The sequence below is a fragment of the Pagrus major genome, chromosome 21 (assembly GCF_040436345.1).
Source record: "Pagrus major chromosome 21, Pma_NU_1.0".
Classification (NCBI taxonomy): Eukaryota; Metazoa; Chordata; class Actinopteri; order Spariformes; family Sparidae; genus Pagrus; species Pagrus major.
Window position 1 is genome coordinate 25,288,380 of NC_133235.1, and position 21,593 is coordinate 25,309,972.

The 21,593-nt window shown below is 42.5% G+C and overlaps 4 protein-coding genes across 5 annotated transcripts; 1 reads left to right on the forward strand and 3 right to left on the reverse strand.

Annotated features, from left to right (window-relative positions):
* The first annotated feature begins 1,285 nt into the window (after window positions 1–1,285).
* LOC141016272 (phospholipid scramblase family member 5) lies at window positions 1,286–4,788 on the forward strand. Its single transcript, XM_073490534.1, has 7 exons — window positions 1,286–1,586; window positions 1,661–1,738; window positions 1,861–2,053; window positions 3,220–3,331; window positions 3,421–3,520; window positions 4,403–4,461; window positions 4,762–4,788. Exons 1-7 carry the CDS (start codon window positions 1,286–1,288, stop codon window positions 4,786–4,788), a joined length of 870 nt encoding a protein of 289 aa, XP_073346635.1.
* Window positions 4,789–4,937: 149 nt separating this feature from the next.
* eif4e2 (eukaryotic translation initiation factor 4E family member 2) lies at window positions 4,938–9,681 on the reverse strand. Of its 2 annotated transcripts, none has more exons than XM_073491808.1 (8): window positions 9,581–9,681; window positions 8,110–8,221; window positions 7,892–8,026; window positions 7,676–7,780; window positions 7,437–7,589; window positions 7,206–7,342; window positions 6,428–6,503; window positions 4,938–6,067 (listed from the first exon to the last, which is right to left on the reverse strand). In XM_073491808.1, exons 1-7 carry the CDS (start codon window positions 9,598–9,600, stop codon window positions 6,455–6,457), a joined length of 711 nt encoding a protein of 236 aa, XP_073347909.1. In that variant the 5' UTR covers window positions 9,601–9,681; the 3' UTR covers window positions 4,938–6,067; window positions 6,428–6,454. The 2 variants fall into 2 exon arrangements, with proteins under 2 accessions (XP_073347909.1, XP_073347910.1); XM_073491809.1 differs by having other exon boundaries at window positions 7,202–7,342.
* A 141-nt stretch (window positions 9,682–9,822) lies between these two features.
* Window positions 9,823–17,143, reverse strand: capn10 (calpain 10). The gene is made up of 13 exons (XM_073490528.1): window positions 16,880–17,143; window positions 16,189–16,445; window positions 15,646–15,777; window positions 15,344–15,540; window positions 14,945–15,174; window positions 14,718–14,859; window positions 14,037–14,203; window positions 13,695–13,951; window positions 13,417–13,619; window positions 12,583–12,838; window positions 11,344–11,537; window positions 11,192–11,237; window positions 9,823–10,983 (listed from the first exon to the last, which is right to left on the reverse strand). Exons 2-13 carry the CDS (start codon window positions 16,330–16,332, stop codon window positions 10,954–10,956), a joined length of 1,998 nt encoding a protein of 665 aa, XP_073346629.1. The 5' UTR covers window positions 16,333–16,445; window positions 16,880–17,143; the 3' UTR covers window positions 9,823–10,953.
* A 1,099-nt stretch (window positions 17,144–18,242) lies between these two features.
* ccl20a.4 (chemokine (C-C motif) ligand 20a, duplicate 4) lies at window positions 18,243–19,011 on the reverse strand. Its single transcript, XM_073490442.1, has 4 exons — window positions 18,896–19,011; window positions 18,665–18,770; window positions 18,473–18,553; window positions 18,243–18,380 (listed from the first exon to the last, which is right to left on the reverse strand). Exons 1-4 carry the CDS (start codon window positions 18,957–18,959, stop codon window positions 18,365–18,367), a joined length of 267 nt encoding a protein of 88 aa, XP_073346543.1. The 5' UTR covers window positions 18,960–19,011; the 3' UTR covers window positions 18,243–18,364.
* Between the last annotated feature and the right edge of the window lie 2,582 nt (window positions 19,012–21,593).

Here is a 21,593-nt window from a genome sequence, read left to right on the forward strand (position 1 = left end):
GCTCGAGCTGGCTGCTGTGATGAAATCACTTTGTTTTTAGAGGACAATGTTTATATTAGTGCCAGAGAGCTGTCTCGATCTGCTGACCTGCTGTGAGGAACCTGGAGGGGGAAAAGTTGTTTTTTCTCTCCTATATTCAAGAGTTCACTCATTATTCATTTTAACTGTAACCCTTCATTTCACAGACAAAGGACATTTGTTCTATTTGTGTGTTTTGTACTTTTCCAGATTTCCATTTTCAAAACTAGAATTCTTCTTCACAAAATTCAAAAAGATAAAATTGTGATTATTTTTCTTTTTTTCAAAATTCTGCTTATGTTTTATTCTTGAAGAGGACGAGAGGAAGAATTTAGAGTCTATTAACTGAACTATCATTTGGATTAATAATGAACTTTTAACGGTGCAAACACTGACACTTTGGGTCAGTGGCCAGCCTGACCTACCAAGGCAAGACAAATAACACCTTTTTCATTACACGATTGCTTAAAATGAACTTATTTTTCTGTATTTTCTTTCTGTTTCTTTAATTTGACAAACAATATAATGTCACGATATTCATGTGTTTCACCTTCTTGTATCCAATACAGCTTATAGTTATTTTACTTTATACTTCTCATGTCTTAATTTGCGTTCACCTCTACTTCCATCCACTGGGGGGGATATTTTTGCATCACATCACCCCAAATTTTACAAAACTTCCACTGTGGTAAAATACTTTAAAAATTTAGCAGTTATGATAGCGTGTAAAACTATGTGACTGAGAGACAGACTTTGATAGTTTTATTGCAGCCCAATCATCAGAATAAATGTTTGCAGTGTAAGTCTCTGCTAACCAGTATGTTAATATTTTCTTAGGTTCAATTTTTTTACTTTATCTTGTAACAACGCTGTGCTTATCCTCTGGTTTAGGCACAAAAATCACTTGGTTAGAATTAGGAAAGGATCATGTTTTGGTGTTTTGGTCTTCACAAAAGTTGGAGATGTCCCAACTTCCCATCAAAAATATCAGTTTTTGTCACCACAGTCAAGGCTGGATATTGTCCCAAGGTCTCCTTAAAATATCCCGTGGCACCACATGTACAAATGTTGAAAAATGTGAACGTATGAGTGGTTTGCAGAAATGTTAACTACCAAGATTTTATCCTGGAAACTGGGCTGCAAATGTAATATTTAGGGAATACGCAATGGCTGAACTGGAAGTTATTAAAGTCCATAACGACAATTTAAATACTCAGTCTGAGTCTAATCCTCAGGTCTGACCCACATATATTTTCAGTTTTACACCATGTCAGCGGTCACCAGTCAGCCTCTTCCCTTTGATCGACTGGAGCGAGAAAAACACATCCAGATGATCTTCAGCGCTTTCCAGAACCGCTGTGGGCCTTCGTGTCAGTGCCACCGGGAATCAGACGAGCAGCTGTCAGGCCTGACTCCTGGGAGGAAGACGGAGAACATGCAGCCACCGGGGAAAGTGAAGAGGCCAGGGGTGGAGGAGCAGTGGCCTGGAGGTGCAGCGGGATCACATTTTATGTCTGTGCTGGAAACAGTCAGTCAAATACATGTCACCGCCAGACCAGAGCTGCAAGGTGAGCAGGAGGGATTGTGTGTTTCTGTGAGGGAGATTTGTCTGACTTAAAGGAATAATGCTGTGTCACTGTAGGTCCACAGTGTGTTCCCAGGAGGATCTACAGCATCACTGCAGGAGGCAGCAGGTCACAGTTAATTGTGGCTGTGGAAGGTACGGATCCCTGTTCAGCTACATGTGTCTAAACTGAGCTCCACTCATCCCATCTGCCTCTCACATAAAGTGACTGATGACTGTGAATAATGCTGTTTTCCTTGTTCTCTCCCTCCTGTCAGAGAGTTCATGTGTGTGTCTCCAGTGTTGTGGTCCGGCTCGGGCCTGTTCCCTGCAGGGCTTCGACTGTCAGGGCCGCCAGGTCTTTTATTTTGAAAGGCCCCTCAGGGTGGATGCCTGCTGCCTTGGCTGCTGCCTGATGGAGATGAGAGCCTACACACCTCAGAAACATCTTATTGGAAGCGTATGCCAGAGGTACAGTCTGAATCTGTTTAGTTAAGTTTAGTTAGCGTGCCCAAACTTTTTCCTTTGGAGGACCCAAACTTAAATTTTAAAGGTGTGCCACGGGCCAAAAGCAAACATCTATCCTACTTTAATGTTATTAAGTTCCCTTAATTGACTGACTTCCCGCACAAAGTGTCATTTCATCTGCAGTGCTCAAATTATAAAAAATAGTTAATAATTCAGGATCCCCATTTGACCAATTATTCTAAATACCTGTCTGAGATATGTGACACTTGTCATATGCAGTGGTGGTGAATGGATTTTGTTTGTGGCGCTCACAGAATTAAACAAAAAAAAAGTTTTGTGAAAAGTTTTCATTGATATCAATCAAAAACTGTGAGGGTCAACGAGAGTAACGTGGCACAGGTGATGCTGTTAAAAACATGTTTTTTCAAGCTGTTTGTCGTACCTTTTTGACCCCCCACTAACAACAATCTTCACACTTTACATTCTCAGACTGAACAACTTGTCATGTGAGCCGTTTTTCCATGTCCCTCCCAGCCTCTGGCCACCCCGAGCCACTGTAGATGCCCAGGCCTGTCTGTAAATAGCTGTGAGAGCCTTTACTTTTTCCACCAAGCTGTGCTGCAGTCTAAACCTGGGAGAGTTAATGCACAAAACAGCTGTCTGCACGGAGACACACCGACAGAGCTACCCTGGGCTGGGGGTGGGGTGGGGGCTAGGAATGCGGCATCCTTCCTAATGGGAATGTTGGCTAATGGGAGCAATGGCAGCACCCATGTCTCCTGAAATACTTCTACCTTCTTCATCTGGCCTAAATCTGACTCCAGGGTTAGCTGGGGTGCCTTTGTGGGTCGAATTTAGAGCTCTCCAGAAGCATCGCTCGATGAAGCTGTGTCCAATTAAGACTGACCTGGCAGAGGTTTCGGTGATCTACTTGGTATAAATATTCTCTCAGTTGTGCTCGAATAAAGCATGCCCCAATTTGAACTCTTCCGACATCAAGCAAACAATGGTTTTGGTGCTGCAGAATCATGACAGCTGAAAATGTGATCAACCAAGCATCAAGGCTGGGCTGCGCCAGCGTGTGAAGTACTGGCCAGTGTATCTGCTTATTGCATGATTATGTAAGATGATGTGCAAAGTTGTTGTGTGTTGGCCGACTGTGTTTTCAGGTGGAGCATGTTCACCCCTCTCCTGGAAGTGTGTGATGCAGAAGGAGCGTCCACCGCCAGGATCCAGGGCTCCTGCTGCCCGTGTCGCTGCTTCTCCAACCAGCAGTTCCAGGTAGAAATATATCTAAACGACCCAAAATTAAACAAGTGTTTGGACAAGTGGATTTCATTTAGTATGTTTGGCTTTTGATCACTCACCAGATTGTCTCCAACATTGGTGAGAAAGTGGGCATGATATGGAAGAGATGGCCTGGTTTCAATGACGAACACAACATGGACCATGAGTATTTTGGGTTGGAAGGTGAGTGGTTTCCAAACGTCCTCTGGCAAAACGGAGCCAAAAACATGACTTTTATGATACTTTTCACAAATCTTTTTCACTAGTTTCCTCAAAAATTTAAGTTAAACTGAATCTTGATCACCTCGCCAGCATCAGAGCAATCCGGTTTCCTTGAAGGGAAAATATTCAGCGTTTTTTGTGGATGTTCAATCACTGTTGATGATCATTGTAGTCAACTGGAGCAATACATTCTTCACTGCGTGCTAGATTGACTGAAAAATCGGGATTCTCCTGCTGCAAAATCTCTTCTGCAATCGATTCTTTCACGTTGGTATTCCCAATTTTTAATCCCAGTGCTTTTGCTCAGGAAAACACGGATCCCAGCATCAAACTGACATTTGTGTGGCAAGTCTTAGAGGTTAACAAGCCTCTACTGAGGACTGAATAGACATACGTTAAAAGAGACGAAGTCAACCAGCTTGCGAAGACTTGTATCAGTACAAATCAACAACAAAGTAAACCGCTGTATTGCTGTGACGTCAGGTGTGTTTCCTGTATGTTGGCCAACTCGTGCCGGACGGATCTTGCTAGAGTTTCCATTCCAAATACAAAGGATCGCAGCTTTCTTTCCACACCAGTGAAGAAAATGGTGTTAAACTACAAACTATTATGGATGAGGATACATTTTTGCATGCAATGCATCCTGGTACATGTGTTCTCCACAGGAGAATTCAAGTTTTAGGTTAATACAGCACACATTGAGGAATTTAGTGCTTCAACTGACTACATTTGCCATCGGCACTGATTGGACATCAGTCATCACTAAAAACCCTTTAATTAAATGACCTTTTATACCTGTTTCCCGTTTCATGTTTGATTCTGCCATTTCCACATCTGTCACAGTGCCGCAGCGTATGGAAGCACACACTAAACTGCTGCTGCTGGCAGCCACTTTCTTGTTGGTAAGCACTTGAGCTTTTTATTTTAACTTTTGCAGGAAAATACGGTTTATTGATGTGATAAAATAAGCCTTTGTCACAGCAGGAAAAGCACAGGTGTAAGTAATAAAATTAACAATGGCTCAATTCATTGTAGCAGCTTCACTTTCAGGGTCTGCCTGCTGTCACACTGTCATGGCTTAATGGGCCACTTTACTGAACACATTGTAGTATCGCCTGTGATTTTCTTACTATTACACATCAAAATAGCTGCTGTGAAAACCTCCCTCACTTATTAACCACTTGTCTTTTTTCTCTCTACAGAATCACATGTTCTTTGAAATGAGCTGATCAATAAAAAGGACCAGTCATGAGTAAAGTGACCCCGGTGAAACCACTTTATGGTATGACACTGCAACATTGAATTGTATAAGTAAGACTGTTGTGGCATTAAAACAGTTTCAGTGTACATTTCTGAAAGAAAATGACACTGAGGCAGCTTTAGCAGCAGATGCATATTTGACATTTATTGCTTTAATCCATCAGGTGTACATCCAACAGTGTTTTCTTCACTTCTGACACACACCTGCACCCATCATCACACCACCAAACTTGGGCAGCATTACAGTTTTTCAACAAACTATACTTGCTTTCTTGACATGGTTCCAAAAAAACAAAGAAAGATGCTCCCGAGTCATCGATAAAAACTGTAACAGACCCTGACCCCTGGGCCCAGTTTCATTTCTTTTACTACAAAATGGAAAAGGAGGGAAGGTCAGCGTTTCAGGACTCCTGTACACCTTTGTTGAGGACATTAAAGCAAAGCCCATCCCTTGGATTCTTTAAAGGCAGGGTAAAGACAAAAGAGACAGAAGGGGAAACTGGTTCAGGTAGGGCTCGAGGCCAGGCACAGTGATTTAGGCAGCTTGGCAGTCCATTCTTAAGATGCCGGTTATACAACCTTCTGCCCAGCACATGGATGGTCCTCATCCTTTGGGATTCAACTTCCAGGTCAAAGATGGAGAATCATCGCTGATTCAGTTAAGTGATCTTTGAAGTGGACTGTATTTACAAATATATCGTACACAATGATAGTAATCGATCTAGTTCGAAATGTCCAGAGGAATCGTAGTTAAAATACAGCACTTTAATAAAATAACATCTGCCTGCAACCCTGTTTGAGTCCCAATAAAACAGATTAACACAAATTTATCTGAACAGCATGAAGTGTGATGTTATGTTAAGCAGTAAAATCAGATCTAGTATTACAACAAATTGGTTTTGTTGTATTTTGTCAAGTACACTTTGTTAACAGCTAATGACCAGATCAGCAAACACCAGTCGTATGGCCTCCCTCTGGTGGCAAGTTAACAGAAAAATATATATTAAAAAAAAAACAACAACTGGAGGCTTTGTTCTTCTCTGGTTGATTAAAAATAACGCATATTTCTCTCTTCGGCTTGGTTCAGCGTTCTGTCCACGGACTCTTCTGCTCATTTCCAATTTGACACATAGAAGGAATGGTCTTCTTGCCTCTTTTCCTGTCTCGTTTACACAGTGACAATCCACGTAGAGGTATCCTTTCCAGGACTCGTCATCGCCCCCCGACACATCACATATACACACACCCCTGCACACCGGGGACAGAGACGAACAACATCAGTGTTAGAGATGCTCCTACGGACTTATTTCTCTAAAATGATAAATCGTTTAAACCTAGACTAGTCGACAAGTCTAAAAGTAAGAAATCATTCAGAAAACAGCCAAAAATTGAGTATCGATAAGGTTAAACATGTCTGAAAAAGCAACATTTGACTACGCAAACATAACATTTCAGTGCAAATGCCTATGTAACTTAAAGTGTTAGTTCAGGCAACTAGAATTTCTGGTTCTGACAAGTCAGTCTAGCAATGTATAATCAACTAGCTGACTAATTGCTTGCATCCCTAATCAGTACGAGACATCAGACTAATGTGGCAATAGTGCTTACTCTTGCAGGGGTTCTCTGTGTGAGGGGCTAACGTCCCCCGCTAGCATTCACCAGACCATGGAAGTCTTCCCATGCTCTGCAAACAAAGAAAAGGATGCAGCACTTCACCATTCACACCAAAATAAAGATACTCTTTATGTATTTGGGGATTTTCAGTGAGAGAATTACAAATGCATCTCTTTACTGGAAAAGCACATAAAAAATGGAGCTGCAGACATATTTGTATTTTACATGTCAAATGTACTTACAAATAACAATAAGAAAACAGCTGGGAAACAGATTTTAGCTAGGATTTTTGTAATGAAAGCATTTACTCATCATCCATTATAATGTGGATATTTCTTTAACTTTAATGTTTCTTTTTTTTTTATTTAGAAAATGGTGAAAAATCATAATTTCACAGAGGTGACATCTTGACAGCTGTTATTTCCAAACAACAATTCAAATACCAAAGATATTCAATTTACAAAGAGAGAAGCTAGAATAAGAAGATATTTTCTTGTTAAAGAAAATAAATAAAATAAATAAACCAACTAGTTCCCACTGATTAATTTGAGCATAACATTAGCACTGTTTTATTAACTTTAAATCCACTCTTTAAAGCAACATTCTAGCATTATAGTTAAAGTATAACCCCACAATCCCTCCTGGGTGAGAAATGCAAAGATTGTAAGCATGCATTTATATATTAGCATTAATATCTGTGTTTTCATGTAAGAATTTATATGTATAGGAGAGTGTGTGAAGGGAAAATAACAAAACGAAGAGACATACATACTTAATGCTGTCTGTGTGAGTCTTGTACTCCATTATGGTGTTGGGAGGCAGGTTCAGGACTCTGCGCAGGGTGTCTCTGATGCGGGCTGTTGTCGCCTGGTCACTGGCTGTTTTGTTCCAGATGGAGATGATGTCCTCCTATAGATGAAAAGCAGAAAGGGCATGTCTGAGAATAAAGTCGGCGGTGCGTGACTCGAGATGAAACGGAGGCATTTCCGATTGTGGGTTTTACCTGGAAGCGTACTGACACCACCGCCCCGCAGATCTCCTCTCCCACCATGAACTGCTCCCCGAGCATGGCCAGGATCAAGTTCTCCCAGCACCGAGATGCCAGGCCTTTCCTCAGACGGATGATCCACTTTCCACCCATCTTATTGGCATCATCCTGAACATAATAGCAGCAGGGTTTCAGAGTGGGCTTCTCATTTATAAAACCAATAAGGTTCATTGCATAACAAAATGAGTACCCACCTCCCACATGGGTTTAATACCCTCCTTGAAGAGGTGGAAGTCACTATGGCCTGTCAGGTCACCTGGCCGGATCATGTGACTATAGAAACGCCAGAACTGCTCCACCTTGAGAAGGAGAGGAAACGTTTATATCAACAACTCTGGGGAGCTTGTATTCATGGGTCTGGGCTGTGTCTAGCTGAGGTGATATCTACTAAATGCCCTTTCTCGACATACCGAGGCGAAGCTGCCAATCTGCTTAATGTTCTGTTCGTAGCTCTGAGTACTGGCTGGTCTCCCTGGGGTGCGTCTGGAGTACCAGAAGGTGTAGTTGTATTGTAGAGGGTGCTCTCCTGCCCCTGGCACCACCATCTGCAGAAAAACAAGACAGTGACTTAGCACTCCAACCAATTTGAAGCCACTGCTAACACAACGCAATCTTTTAACAGGCTCACCTTTTTCTTGGAGGTGTTCTGTTCCTTATCCTCGTCTTCAGTTTTTTCCTTCTCACCGTCTTTCGGTGAGCCTTGGTCCTGGTCGTGGTCTCCACTGTCATCATCTTTCAGACTGGATTTTAAAGGAACACAGACAGCAAAATGAAAAACACTTGAGTCATGCATCGCCTACATTTCAGTTAAGAGGAAGTCAAACAACTCTAATGACAGTAAATTAGGTAAAACTAGCAAAAACTAAGGTATAAACTAACTTTTATATGTTCAGCAGTCTTGGTTGATGCAGACGAAGACTCGTTTAGTCCATTCAAACTGATCTTTGTGCTGTTTTTAATTGTTTGCTTCTTTGTGTATGTTTTACAGTCTTCTTTTTAATCATTTTTAATCTTATAAAGCAAGTTGTGCTCTGTGAAAGGTGCTTCAAAGCTACTACAAGGATTTTACCTGGTTACAAAACAGTATCAATGTGCTACTGAGATGAGTTACACAAGCAAAGAAGACCAGGACTGAGAAGATGAACTATTTCTATTTGGTCTTTCTTTAGGCCTGTCACCAGGAGCCTGTGTTTACATGTCACCAGGCACAGTTACAGTAAGTGGGACATTAGCCAGTTAAAAGAAGAACTGGAGATTGTACCTGACATTATATTTTGTGGCTTTGATTGTGGCAACACTTCCACTTTTTGTCCACAGGGGCCTCCAAAATCATAAAATAGTTACTTGTAGTAGCCTTAGCTAAATTACAAAATAAACTTTACTTGTGGTCATTTTGGAGGCTGTAATTTGTGGTGTACTGTGCTACAGTGACGGGTGATTATCACATTTAGTATGCCCTCATTGACATAGTTACAAATATAAAAAACACTTTCAACATGAGCTGAACATTAATCTTTAGGAAGACAGGACTTATGGCACAGCTGCTACATTAAAACTGTTTGTTTTAGCTAGCTACACCTGACAAACTGTTACATGTATCTGTTTTCTGCCTGTTAGCTGTACAAACCTACACTAGGAAACACCTCCTCTTAAACTTCTCTGGCCGTGAATAGCCAACAACACACAGTTAGCTAGCTGTCTACCCGTGCTTCACGGCTGTGGGCGTCCGATCAGAGCCCGGACAGCGCGCACCTTCCTCGGCCTCTCAACTACCACCACCCCGAGGATTCGGGGCCCGCTCGCCCTCCGCCAAGCTAAGCTAACGCTAGCAACACGGCTCATTCCTCGTTATAAAATCCCATTAAATCTCTGCTGTTGCTTCCGCTCGGCGTTAACGCACCCGTGTGTGCGGACCTCGCTCTCATGCGGGTTTATAAACGCACACACAAGCATGCAGGACCATGCAATAAGGCTGACACACCTACACGCAACAGCCTTCATTAACGTTACCCCCCCACCCCCCACAAGTGGATCTGCAGCCCCGGCGGGGAGCCCACTGCTCTCCGGCGGACACTGCACACAAACTTTGGATTACTCACGCGTCAAATTTGTTGTTCATTATTTTCTAGGTGCGAGTCTTTCGGAGTCCGACCACTGCCTCCTGAATTCCGCAGGAACGGCGGCGCGCAGCACGTGTACGCGCACGCCGTGTATTGGTCGTGGTGATGAGCGTGGAGAGCTGAGGGGTGACAGGCAGCTCCACATGTACTCGTCTACACTCCTGATGCAAACGTATATACACACTGATTAAAAAAAAAATCACACCAACATGTGGGACGCATGAGCGTCAAGTTGTTTTATTCATCACATCTCGTACAGATGACTCTCAAACATGATAAATACACAGCACAGTGCCGCTCCAGTCATTAATTATAGCTCTGTAAAAGTCTCTGTTATCACCGGCTCAGAGGATTCATCAGAAACCCTGTGACTTCAGCACACAGACATGTGTGCGAGCAGGCAGACACACACCACCACACATACGCAGCCTCAAAACACACACACACAAAAAATAAATAAATAAGAGGGACTGGCAGCTTCTTCATATGAACCGGCTTCCTCTGATGTGCCGCATCCCTCGTTTCATCCCCCTCCGTCCGTCCACTTGTCATCTGTTCCCGCGGCAACTTCAAACCGTCGCTCTCGTTCAGGTCCAAGCAGAGCTGTGGACCGAGTCTGGGGGGACAAAAAAGGGAGCTGGGGTGGTGGGGGTCGTGGATGGAGTCAGGAACTGAGTGGACTTCTTTAGGTCCAGCCTGACTTTAGAGTTAGCCTGGATGGTGAGGAGGTTTGGGGGTGAGGGACGGGGGAAAACCCTGTGTCTGTGTCTAGAGACGAACAATGCAAGCGAGGTTAAGGAGCAGAGTGTCTGGGGGTGAGGGATGGGAGGAAAAGCTCTGGCATGGTATGGCACGGTATGGTGTGGTGTGGTTTGGTTGGCTCTGCTGTCGGAGACCATCCCCTCGCCCCTTGCCCCCTGTGCCTCTGTGAGGACCTTCATGAGAGGGCCCTTTGTTCCGGGCCGGCAGGCGCACCAGTGAGTGAATGAGCAAGAGCAGCGGCGGCCCTCTTCAATGGCGGCTGTTTGTTTACACCAGCCAGTCCCGTCATACTTCATTAGCAGCCCAGCCCACCGACAACCTCTGATGTCCTAATCGCCGATGAGTGTGTGGCTGCCCATCAGCCCCGAGCCTCAGCGGTTCAAGATAAAGGGGTTCCTCGGTTTTCCGACATTCCCACTATATCTGCCCGCCGGCCTTCTCAGCCACTGGTGGTACACGTACATACACATATATGCACACACATACAGAATTCATGGTGAGGGTGGACGGGAGGACCGGCTCTTTCATCACGGGCCAAGAGGCACAGGGAGGTGAGGCGACGTCAGTGGAGCAGCAACAGTCCCAGAGAACTAGCTTTGCATCACAGAGATGTGAGAGATCTGCCGCCCAGAGAGACACAAAAACAAGACAGTGTGATTATTCAGTGCTGCCACCTTCTGACGCCAACACAGACGTAAAATAAGAGTTTTTTGTAAATAGTTTTGCCATCATAATAGCCCCATATCATTGGATAACTGATGGTGATGGTGATGGTGATGAAAGCCCTGTGACATTAGTGGAATAAGATTTGTTGTCCAGTGAACTGACCTCCTGAATGGCTCTTCCCAGCCTCTCCTGGCTTTTCACCACTTTCCTGGAAGAGACACATTATTACATTATGTATGACAAAGATGCAACACTGACACCTGAAGCTGCTGCTATTAGCTGCGTAATCACGTTCAGATTGGAACGGAGCCAACCTGTGTATCCTGCGAGACAGGCTGACGGTGAAGTTTGCAGAGCAGTCGGGCTGATAAGTGGACGGCACTATGGTGTAAGCTCCAGGAGAGAGACAGCAGGCCAGAGTGACGTCCTGGGTGTAGCAGTGAGGGACGCAGCTGGCCACAGGATCATCATCCCTGGGTGATGTCTGCTCAGATTCCCCTTCTAGGGACTGGAAACAGTGAAAATCAAATTACAATCATTGTGCAAACTGTCTAAGTTGCTCCTTTTTTTATATCAGTGGTAGCATTCACATGATATCTGTACTCATGTATGATCTGTCAGTTTAAGAGATGCATTACAAGGTTCATTAAGACCAAAGTATTCACAAATTTAATGTTTTTTTTTTTGGCCTGTTTTCAATTGTGTTGTACGGAAGCCAAGAACAGCCATACCATAATCTCTAGATCCCAAGTTTATGATATTTTCTTTTCTCCTTTTTATGTTGCGACAACAAGTTCATCAAGCCGTTATCATGAGTAAACAAAAGGTAATTCCCTTGTATTACTTAACTCTTTATCGGGGATCAGCAGTGCCAATCCAGCATGCATAAAAAGCATACATGTCTGGACAACTGTAGCATTTATTTAAGCAGAAAATGTACTATTTATTGATCAATGCATCCGACTGTACTCCAGTCTTACTTATTTATATACATACTTTATTATATTATCCAAACATCCACCAATGTGGGTGTTTTCTTTTCCAGTTCCAATTTTCAATTTTGCTGAAAATCACTTTACTTACAAAACTCCTGTTTGTTGTTTGTTGTAGTTCATAAAAAATGTATTAGGTTTGCTTTGAAACTCCCACTTCTCCCATAGAGCAGTGTGTGTATGTCATGGTCCATTTTTATGAATCTCATAAAATCACCTTATGAAGTCTTATTATCTTGAGATAACAAAATAATTAACTTGTGATCTCGAGACAACGGCATTTAAAAAATACTTGCAAGCACGGCCTTTCTCTGCTTCCACAGTGCTGGGATTAAAAGTGTTATTTGTTGAGCTAACCCCTGACATTAAAAACTGTCTGTTCAAAGCTCAAACACTTAAAAGTTAGTGTGAAAACTGACAAAAACAGTCAACATTTCAAAGATCTACTGTGATTACAAACTGTACTCATTATATCGCAGATGACTGAGGGAAATGTAAACAAAGGGAAATGGCCCATAACTCTAAAAAACAGTGGTAAATCTCCCCTCGTGTTTGACTGACCTTATAAATGTGGAAGCCAATAGGGTGCAAGTCAGTGTCAGGGCGGCTCTGGCGCAGGGTAATCCTGACATTAACTCCTGATGTCACTGCTGACTCATCACACACTGTAAAAGGGAAGCTGGGGTTCTGCCGGTGGGACAGGAAGTTCCTGCTTCCTCCGGCCGTCCTTCCCTCCACCCACGAGCCACTGAAGGAAGTGGTCTCCCACTCTCCGTCTGTTGTTAATGGCAGTGAAGGTGCTGGGCTTTTCAGGGCACTGAGGAGGAAGCAGACATTGTTGTGCCATGAATAATTCAGTCGGAAAGAAAACACATTGAACGAGCACAGAACTTTAAAGGGTCGAATAGGAAGGTTGGAAAATCCCTCTTTTGTAAACAGTGTGTGTGGTAACAGCTGGAAGTGTGCTTGCTGCAATTTAAAGGGATACAAAGTTTAATTTATTACTTGATTCTTTTAAAAGATTTCTTTCAAACTGACCAGCAGATGTCACTATTTATTTACTGTCATTTATTTTTATGGGACATTGGGAAGTTAAGAAAGTGTGTGAGCACAAATTCATGAATCTTGATCTCAAATTAATAGATTACATGCACAAATTTCAAATAACATTCAACAATATTGTTGACATTTTAATATCTCAAAGACAACACAACACATATTGTTGAAGTCACAAAAAAAAGTAAAAAGTACAGAAACTTTTTGACGATGGTTAAATATTTGGACCTCATAGTTACATTTTGTTAAATTTTTTTAAAAAGGAACGTATTTCCTGTATAATTTTCACATAGATAAGATAATCTTGTTGACTCTCTCCTCCCATGAGCTGGTCCTTACCTGAGGGATGTTGAAGAGGAAGAAAAGACCCTGATGAGGAAGCGGGCCTCAGCTCCTGGCTGGTAGGCGCTGGGGATCAGCAGGTAGTATCCAGCCTCCAGCTCTCCATGGAGGACCACCTCTCTCTCGTAGGCGTGGCAGTGCGTAGAAGCACAGGGAGTTTTGTTCAACATCCGGCTTAGATTAAAACGCTTCTTCTCCACCTGGTGACAGAAAAAATATAAGTAACGCGATGCAAAGACACAAACATTTATCCTCCTGTAACTGATGTCACAAACCTTCCATATGTGTAGAGCGATAGCCTGGTAGTGCTGGTGCTTTGTGTTCTTGCTATCCTCCAGTAGCGTTTGTGCATATTTTTCCGTGTTTCTCCATTTCCTATGCTGCAGCAGCGACACCAGCGCCTCTCCTCTCTCGCACACTTTGAGCCAGAACTTAGGGTTGCTGCTGTAGCTGCTGCTGTTACGGCTGCCGCCCGCAGAGTGTCCCTTCATCCACCTGCCAGCCAGCTGATGGCTGTGTGTCAGCAGACTTCCTGTTGAAGAGTTGTCAGGGTTAAAAAGGACTCCACAGAGGTGACTGTAAGTTTCAAACAATCTCTAATAAAATATAGGAGTTACCAGTATAGATGCTCTTTAGGTGCCCCTCGTCACTGATGGGGTAGCCCACTGTGACGTCATCAAAGTGGGACAGGAACTCGGTCTCATCTAACCAGAACTCGCCCTCGGCCACCCTGGATTGTAGGTCCGCAGCAGAAACAGGGCTGACAGAGCTCCAACCAGCACCACTGCGGAGAAAAGAGGTAGACGGAGTGAATGCAGACGAGTGCTGGAGTGGAGTCTTTTTGTGAGGTTGGAGGATAAGAAATGAGAAAAAAGGGGTAGATGATTCTGGGTTTTCATTAAATCAACTACAATTTTGAATATCAGGAACAGTTAAGAATACTATGACAGTAGAAGAACTATCTAAACTATCTTTACATAATTTCCACTTCTCTTAAGACCAATCCATATTTAAATTGCATGCAGCATAAAGTCTTTGAAAAGTTGGATGTGAATAATTTACGAGCAGCCCTTGAATGCACCACTTAGAGCACAGACAGTCGACAGAAGGCAGCTGTTTACAGTCTGACAACAAGTTTTACAGACTTTTTGAGACATTTGACCCTTTCTACAGACTTCCTGTTAGCCCACCAGTACAGACTTCAGACACGATGTTTACAATTATTTACAGTATGCATTTATATCATTATGTAACATTAAGAACGAAACACAAAAGAAGACACACATGCATATGCCTACCTCCCTATCCAGGCCCCTCCCCAGCAGCATCGTCCCCAGGGGTTTCTGATCCTGAGCAGCCGTACTTCACTTCCTGACACCGTCTTCACATCCAACCACTCCATGACAGTCAGCGCATGGTACTGACCCAGCTCACTGGCACCTAGAACAGTCACCAAGTTCATCAGATGATGTGATACAGGATCAAAATCGCTTGTATCTGCACAAAAGCCCTTTTTTTATCTGACCTTCAGGGCTGCTCTGAGTGGAGCAGCTGACTGCACACTGGTCCTTCACTGGGTTCAGAAGGTTCAGGTCCAGCCTTCTCCTCCTGACCTGGTCGCTGTCCTGTTCTGGTCTCTGCTCTTCCTCTGACCCAAAGTCTCCCAAGCTCCAGCGCTCCGCCAGGCCCCCGGTCAAATCCACCAGGGCCTCGGACACCTGCCCCGCCCACAGTCGCTCATATGAGCCATGAAGCCTGAAGAGGATGGAAGAGACGGGAAATGGGATTCGCAAACTTAACTTGACATGCTGTTGTGAACTTTTTAGTAAAAACTTTACACAAGTAGCACCAATAAAGTCTCTACTAGATCAAAGTTCATAGCAAGTCAAATGGAGGGATAGGGGACTTTTCACAGGTTACTTACTTGGCATAGGCCTTCTCCAACAGGGCTACCCAGAAGGCAGTGGGGGAGTGGCAGCGTGAGAAGCAGAGGGTGGAGTTGAGACAGGGCAGACGGTCATCGATGGTCACCTCTGTCCAGTGTCCCTGCTGCCAAAAACTAAACTGGAAGGAGCCTCTGTACCTGCTGTCACCCCACTGAGGCTGGTCTGGAGGCAACACCTACAGAAAGTCAAGTCAGTACATCAGCGAAGGACATAAGGGTCGATTACACGCTTGTGATTTGCTTTTTCACCAGCAAATTAGTCCAAACTCTTGTTGCTCTACCTTGTTCAGCAGACGTTTGTTCTTGAGCAAGAAGGTGCAGGCACAGAGAAACCAGCAGTCTCCTAATAAGCCTTGTTTTGCATGAGCCAAGTTGATGTTGTCAGGAAAGAGAGCTGGTGATCGGCAGATCTCCTGGAGGTGCGACATAAAAGACACAATCATCAGACGACTTGCAATAACCCTGGGATTTGTGTTGTAGTGGTTGTGGTGGTAAATGGTTTAAATCATTTTGTCTGATTTCAAGATGATCGACAGAAATATTTTTAAAAATGCACAAAAAAGTGTTATATTTCATCTTTTCAGACATATATTTGTTTATGTGAAATACTGAACAATAACTTTGAACCTGTAGGTACTCTTTCCAAATTATTCCGAACCACCTGTGATCTTTCTTTGTCTGAGCAGATCAACCTGTGACAGGTGACGACAGTTAACTGACTGCGAGCCAAAAATTCCACAGATCTCATCAACAATAAATAAGCCATTAACACATGACACGCAAGGAATTCACCGGGGCATTTCCCTGCTGGCACTGTGTCTGACCTGTGGGCGTAGCCAGGTGACCTCTTCCTGCAGCCTGGCGATGGGCGTGGAGCCGTCGCAGAGCAGGGACGTGTCCTCGGTGGGGAAGTCTGGGTCCTCAAACAAAGCCTCGCCTCCACACTCTGCCCTGCCCTCCTCCTTCATGGCTCCTGCTTCTTCTCAACCTGGATCGCACCTGCTGGGTCAGCTGTGGGGGGGGCTCAGCCAGCTGTGACCATCGTCAATACCTCCATGTACATTTCACACATGTACCACACCTAAAGACAAAAAGAAATGGTGATGGTAGATGTATGTAGGAAGGTAGTTTAACCCCATTTATCTGTACATAGCATGTTCTGATGTGTTCTTCTTTATTGCATTGTGAGTATTTGGTGTGTATGTGCATGTTTCAATCAAATTAAATCAAGCAATGTAAGTTCACCTTTCCTCATAAGACCATAAATGTTCATGTATTGCATGTTAATGTTATCATATACACATATAGTGTCACATGATGGTAAGTATGTGAGTAAATTGTGTTTTTTAGGGAGAAACCAAACCTAATCTTTTACTGTAGCTAACCCATATTAACAGAACCGTAACAACAGGCAAATATAAAGATAATTTGTATTAATATGTGTCTAAACTAAAATGTGCTGTTATCAACAGAACAGGTGATGATATGTCTCTCTTCTGTGTGTCTGTTTCGTACCTTTCTCCTCTGGTTAGCATCCTCCTCCTCATAACACAGCGGCTAACAGTTAGCTTCAGCTAGCTTGTTGCTGCACAGTAGCATCCCCCGCTTTCATCTTATCATGGTGTCGGAAGCGTCACCACAGTAACAACGACATTTTACCCAAAAAAAGCGTGAGCAATTTGGTTATTACTGACAGTTATGTCCCGACCAAGTAAATCATCCTGCAGGAGCAACGTGAAGTCTCTTCCGGTTGTACATCCAGCAGCTCATTCATAAAGTGAATCCTTCCTGCGCTGCCCCGCCACCTGCTGGTGACAACAGGAAGTGCGCACTGTGAGCACCACCTGCTCTGCCTGGATCAGAGGGAGGCTGCTGTCAGGTGTTGTCATGAGACAGTCTTTATTTTAAACTAAACAAATTCAACTTTATGGAGTTGAAAAATAGAAAATTAAATACATAGACAATAACACTCAAGTGGACAATGATAGAAACGGATTTATGCAGTGGTGCAAAATGTTTGACCTGGACTGTGAAAGGTCACAGCAGAGATGGATATTGCAATGTGCAAAATAAAAGTGTCTGGTGACTTAAACTTGCATTAATGTGCTGTAAGTAAAGTCAACAAAACAAAACCTACATAAAGGTGAGATTTATTGTAGGGTTTTTGTCCTGAATGCAAATAGTTTTATCTTGGCGAACTTAAAGTCCCACTGAAAGTTTATTTATTCAAGTACTGTCTTCACTAGTACGAGCAAGCCTATTATACTTGTGCTCTTTTCTCCTATCTTTCATTTCTTCCTTCCCTCCTTCCTTAAGTTTTCCCTTTTTTCTAACGGCAACACTTTTTGTTGAAAAGTGGTTCGGACGTAAAGGCTCAGATGAAAAAAAGATTTTTTAAATTATGCATTATTAACTCATGCAGTTTTTGGTAATGTAATGCAGGGATAGTGTGCAGTCTATATAGGTCGTTACAGCAGGGGAAGACAATAACAACAGGATGGCTTATCAAAATTCATCTAATTGTTTAGTCAACATGTCCTGGTGCAAGCTATTTTTTAAATAATGCTTTGGAAAGAGGGTTAGGGTCTTGTGTCCTCGGCGTACATGACACCTTTGCTTATTTCTATCAGTCCTGGTTCAATCTCTTTCCTCCTCCCTCACTTTTCTTTCCTACTCGAGTTGATTGAACAGCATGGAAATCAAAATGTCTCTTAAAGTGGAGACACTTTGGATCCTTGAGTACACTTACTGTACTGCTAATGCCTGTTAACTTCAACCAAATATTGTAACATGGAAATACAGAAATTATGATTTCAGACTTACAGAAATACATAAACACAGAAACAGCGAATTATTAAAAAAATATCCAATTTATTGGCAATAAGTAATATATTTGAAGAAATACATTTACAGCAATACAAAAATATTCTATTTAATGACTAAAATTAAACAATCATCTTGTCTTTGTGTCTTTAAATTGGATTCCTCGGGTGATCTTCATCATGCTCGAACTTTTCTATTAAGAAAGACAACAAAGAAAACATAAGATTGTTGCATCCTGACTCAGTATTGATGCAGAGAATAGAGAGAACAGAGACATTAACTTACTGTGGCACAACCTCCTTCGCCCGGCGCACCCACATTGCGTCAGGGTCGGCACAGACAGGTTTATTCTTTATAGTCTTGAAGCTGCATCAAGGCAAGTGGAGATAAAAACATATCAGTACAATAGCAGAGCTGACTTTCTGTTTGTTATAGTAGTATATGTTTTTTTCAGACACATTGATTATATTTTCTTACATCACTGCCTTGATGTTGCAGTAACCTGTGTCCTCCTGGATTACGTAGTATTTCAGCCTCTTCACTGGGATTGGACTTTCATGGTACCGTGTGCAGCAGAGGGGACCTTTAAAGATGGGACAGCGCAAGCATGTCAGCAAAAACAGTACAGAATCTACAAGCAGCAACTCGTGTGTTCAATCAATAACACAAGTGAAATGTACAATGACTAATCACTGAAGTCAGACTTACTGCTTTCACCCAGCGCCGCCAGCAGCACCAGCATCATGGAGACACACAGAGTGAGCTTTGCCATCCTCACACAGCTTCTCTTCAGTTTTCTGATCTCAAATGATGAAGGATGAACTGATAACGTTTGTCTCTGGCAGTGAGCTCTTAAATACTCTGCCTAATGGGAAAGAAATGTCCCACCACAGACCATCAAGTTATCTGGAATTACCGGTGCTGTAATGTTTTTGGGTCAAGCAGGAAACGTGAAATGTGCAGCGTACTTTTACCCACAACAATGGCAGAAAACCCCCTGTACTGCGGGTTTGCACACACGAATCAAGGATACTTATATGCTACATTTCTTTTTAAGGATCCGGATATGCGGTTTTGCTGACAGTAAATTTAATTCCTAACTTAGACACATCAGTTCCTTTCAAATACTATGCATATTATTGATTCTAATCATTCAATAAGCAGTAGTGGGGTGTAACCTCGTGGTATTTATACATAAAAACACAATCAGAGTGTTACATATCATCTTCTATTACATGTACTTGCTTTTTATTTAATCCTGAACAGTAAGTGTGAACCTGTAGGCACTCTTTCATAATCAAATCAAGCACCTGATGAGGGAAATTCTTCTTTGGCGCAGCAGATCGACCTGCGACAGGTGATGCAAGTCAGCTGGTCTCAAGCCAAACGCTTACACAATCTTATCAACTGTAAATAATCCATTAACAGAAGACAAAACAAACACACGAGGAATTCATTGCAACATTTTCCATTCACTGTGTCTGACCTGTGGGCGTGGCCAGGTGACTTCTACCTGCAGCCTGGTGAAGGGCATGGAGCTGTCGCAGAACAGGAACATGTCATGGACCTATCAGGGGAAGTCCAGGTCCTCAAACAGAGCCACACTTATATTACACTTATATCACACTTATATTACACCTTAAATCAAAATAAAATAAACATATATCCATGAGATTTTCTGCATTTGTGGTTTTGTCACCAAAAGAAAGATGTTGATGTATGTATGTACTTTATCTGTGACTTTATAGTGGCTATATTGTTTGTTTGTGTTGTTTTAAATATTGTAAATATTGTGTTTAGTGCATGTTATTAATGACAGAATCAAATCGAGGTTTTCCCTCGATATGTGGAAGACTAAGATGCTTTACTTGACGGGGGTTTGGGGTTCATCCCCTCCAAGAAAATTTCACATTTTTCTCTGAAAATATGAAATTTCACATCATTTTGAACTGTTACTATATTTCTGTGAAAAAAAATTGGAAAATAAATAAGCAACACATAAAAAGCTTAATGATAAAACTTGCTAAAGAAGTCCACTGGGGATCGACTTCAACCATTAGATGTTGGGAAAGGCATTTAGTTAGTTTTGATGCTCTACATGTTAATTTTACATTTGTTTGGCTTCGGTGCTGCCCAAAGTGGCTTGTGTGCTGCGCTTAAGCCTTGTAATGGTTGGGTAAACCAATCCTAAAGAACAATATACATTCAACTTTAATGCTAATGCTTGTTTACTTCAGAAAAATGTTGTATTATCATCTTTGTAAGTGAAATAAATCCACACAGAAACAATTTCTTACAAAAATACTTACTTACTCTGGTAGAGACTCCATGGCCTTTTGCACCCACTCCATGTCAGGATCGCCACAGAGAAGTTTGTTCTTCATCATCTTGAAATTGTATGAAAACAAGGGGACAGCTGACTTTCTGCTTGTTATATATTTTCTTACATCACTGCCTTGATGTCGCAGTAATCTGTGTCCTGGATTCTGTAGAAGTTTAGCCCTTTGACTGGGACTGGATTTTCATGGTAGTGTTTGCAGCAAATGGGGCCTTTAGGGAAGAGACATTACAAATATTTAAGCAAAAAAAAAAAACCAGCACAGTATCGAGAAAACAATAGGCAACAACTCATGTGTTCTCCCAAATCAATAACATTGGTGAAATGTACAATGGCATACTTACTGTACTGCTTTCACCCAGCACCACCAGCAGCACCAGTATTATGGAGACACAGAGCGAGCTTTGCCATCCTCACACAGCTTCTCCTCAGCAGTCAATCAGTGTTCTGATCTCAAATGATGAAGTGATAATGTATATCTCTGCCAAATGGAAAAGTACCACCACAAAACCAGGAGCAACCTGGAAATGCTTGCCAGTGCTTTAAGGTATTGTAACAACTCAGGTCATGATGCTAATGATCCTCAGAAACAGTCAATTTGGTTCATTGCTATCTTAGACACACTGGATTCTTGCCTAATGAGCCACAGCTAGCAGGCTAAAATCAGTAGATGTCTTTGACTCTGTTTTAAAATAAAATTCTGGCAATATTTTAGGAAGAGAATGGCGCAGGAAAGAGTCCATTTTGCACTTGCAGTTCCCTCGTCTCAAAGTCAACGGGCTTTCTGAACCGGGTAGCGGTTGAAATGCCTGAAATAACTTTTCACGTTTTGTTCTACAACATAAAATACGACAATAAAAATCCCCCTCCTGAATAATAAATCGCTTAAATGTCTCAAAAAAAGCGGTTGCTAACAAGTCGCTGAATTAAATCATGTCTATTTCTCAAGCGAGACCTGGGAACAAGAATAATAACACGTACTGTACAATAACTTGACATTAACCCCAAACCACACTGCACCTCGCAATAACACAACATCCTGCTGACCTTGTTGCTGCTGACAGACAT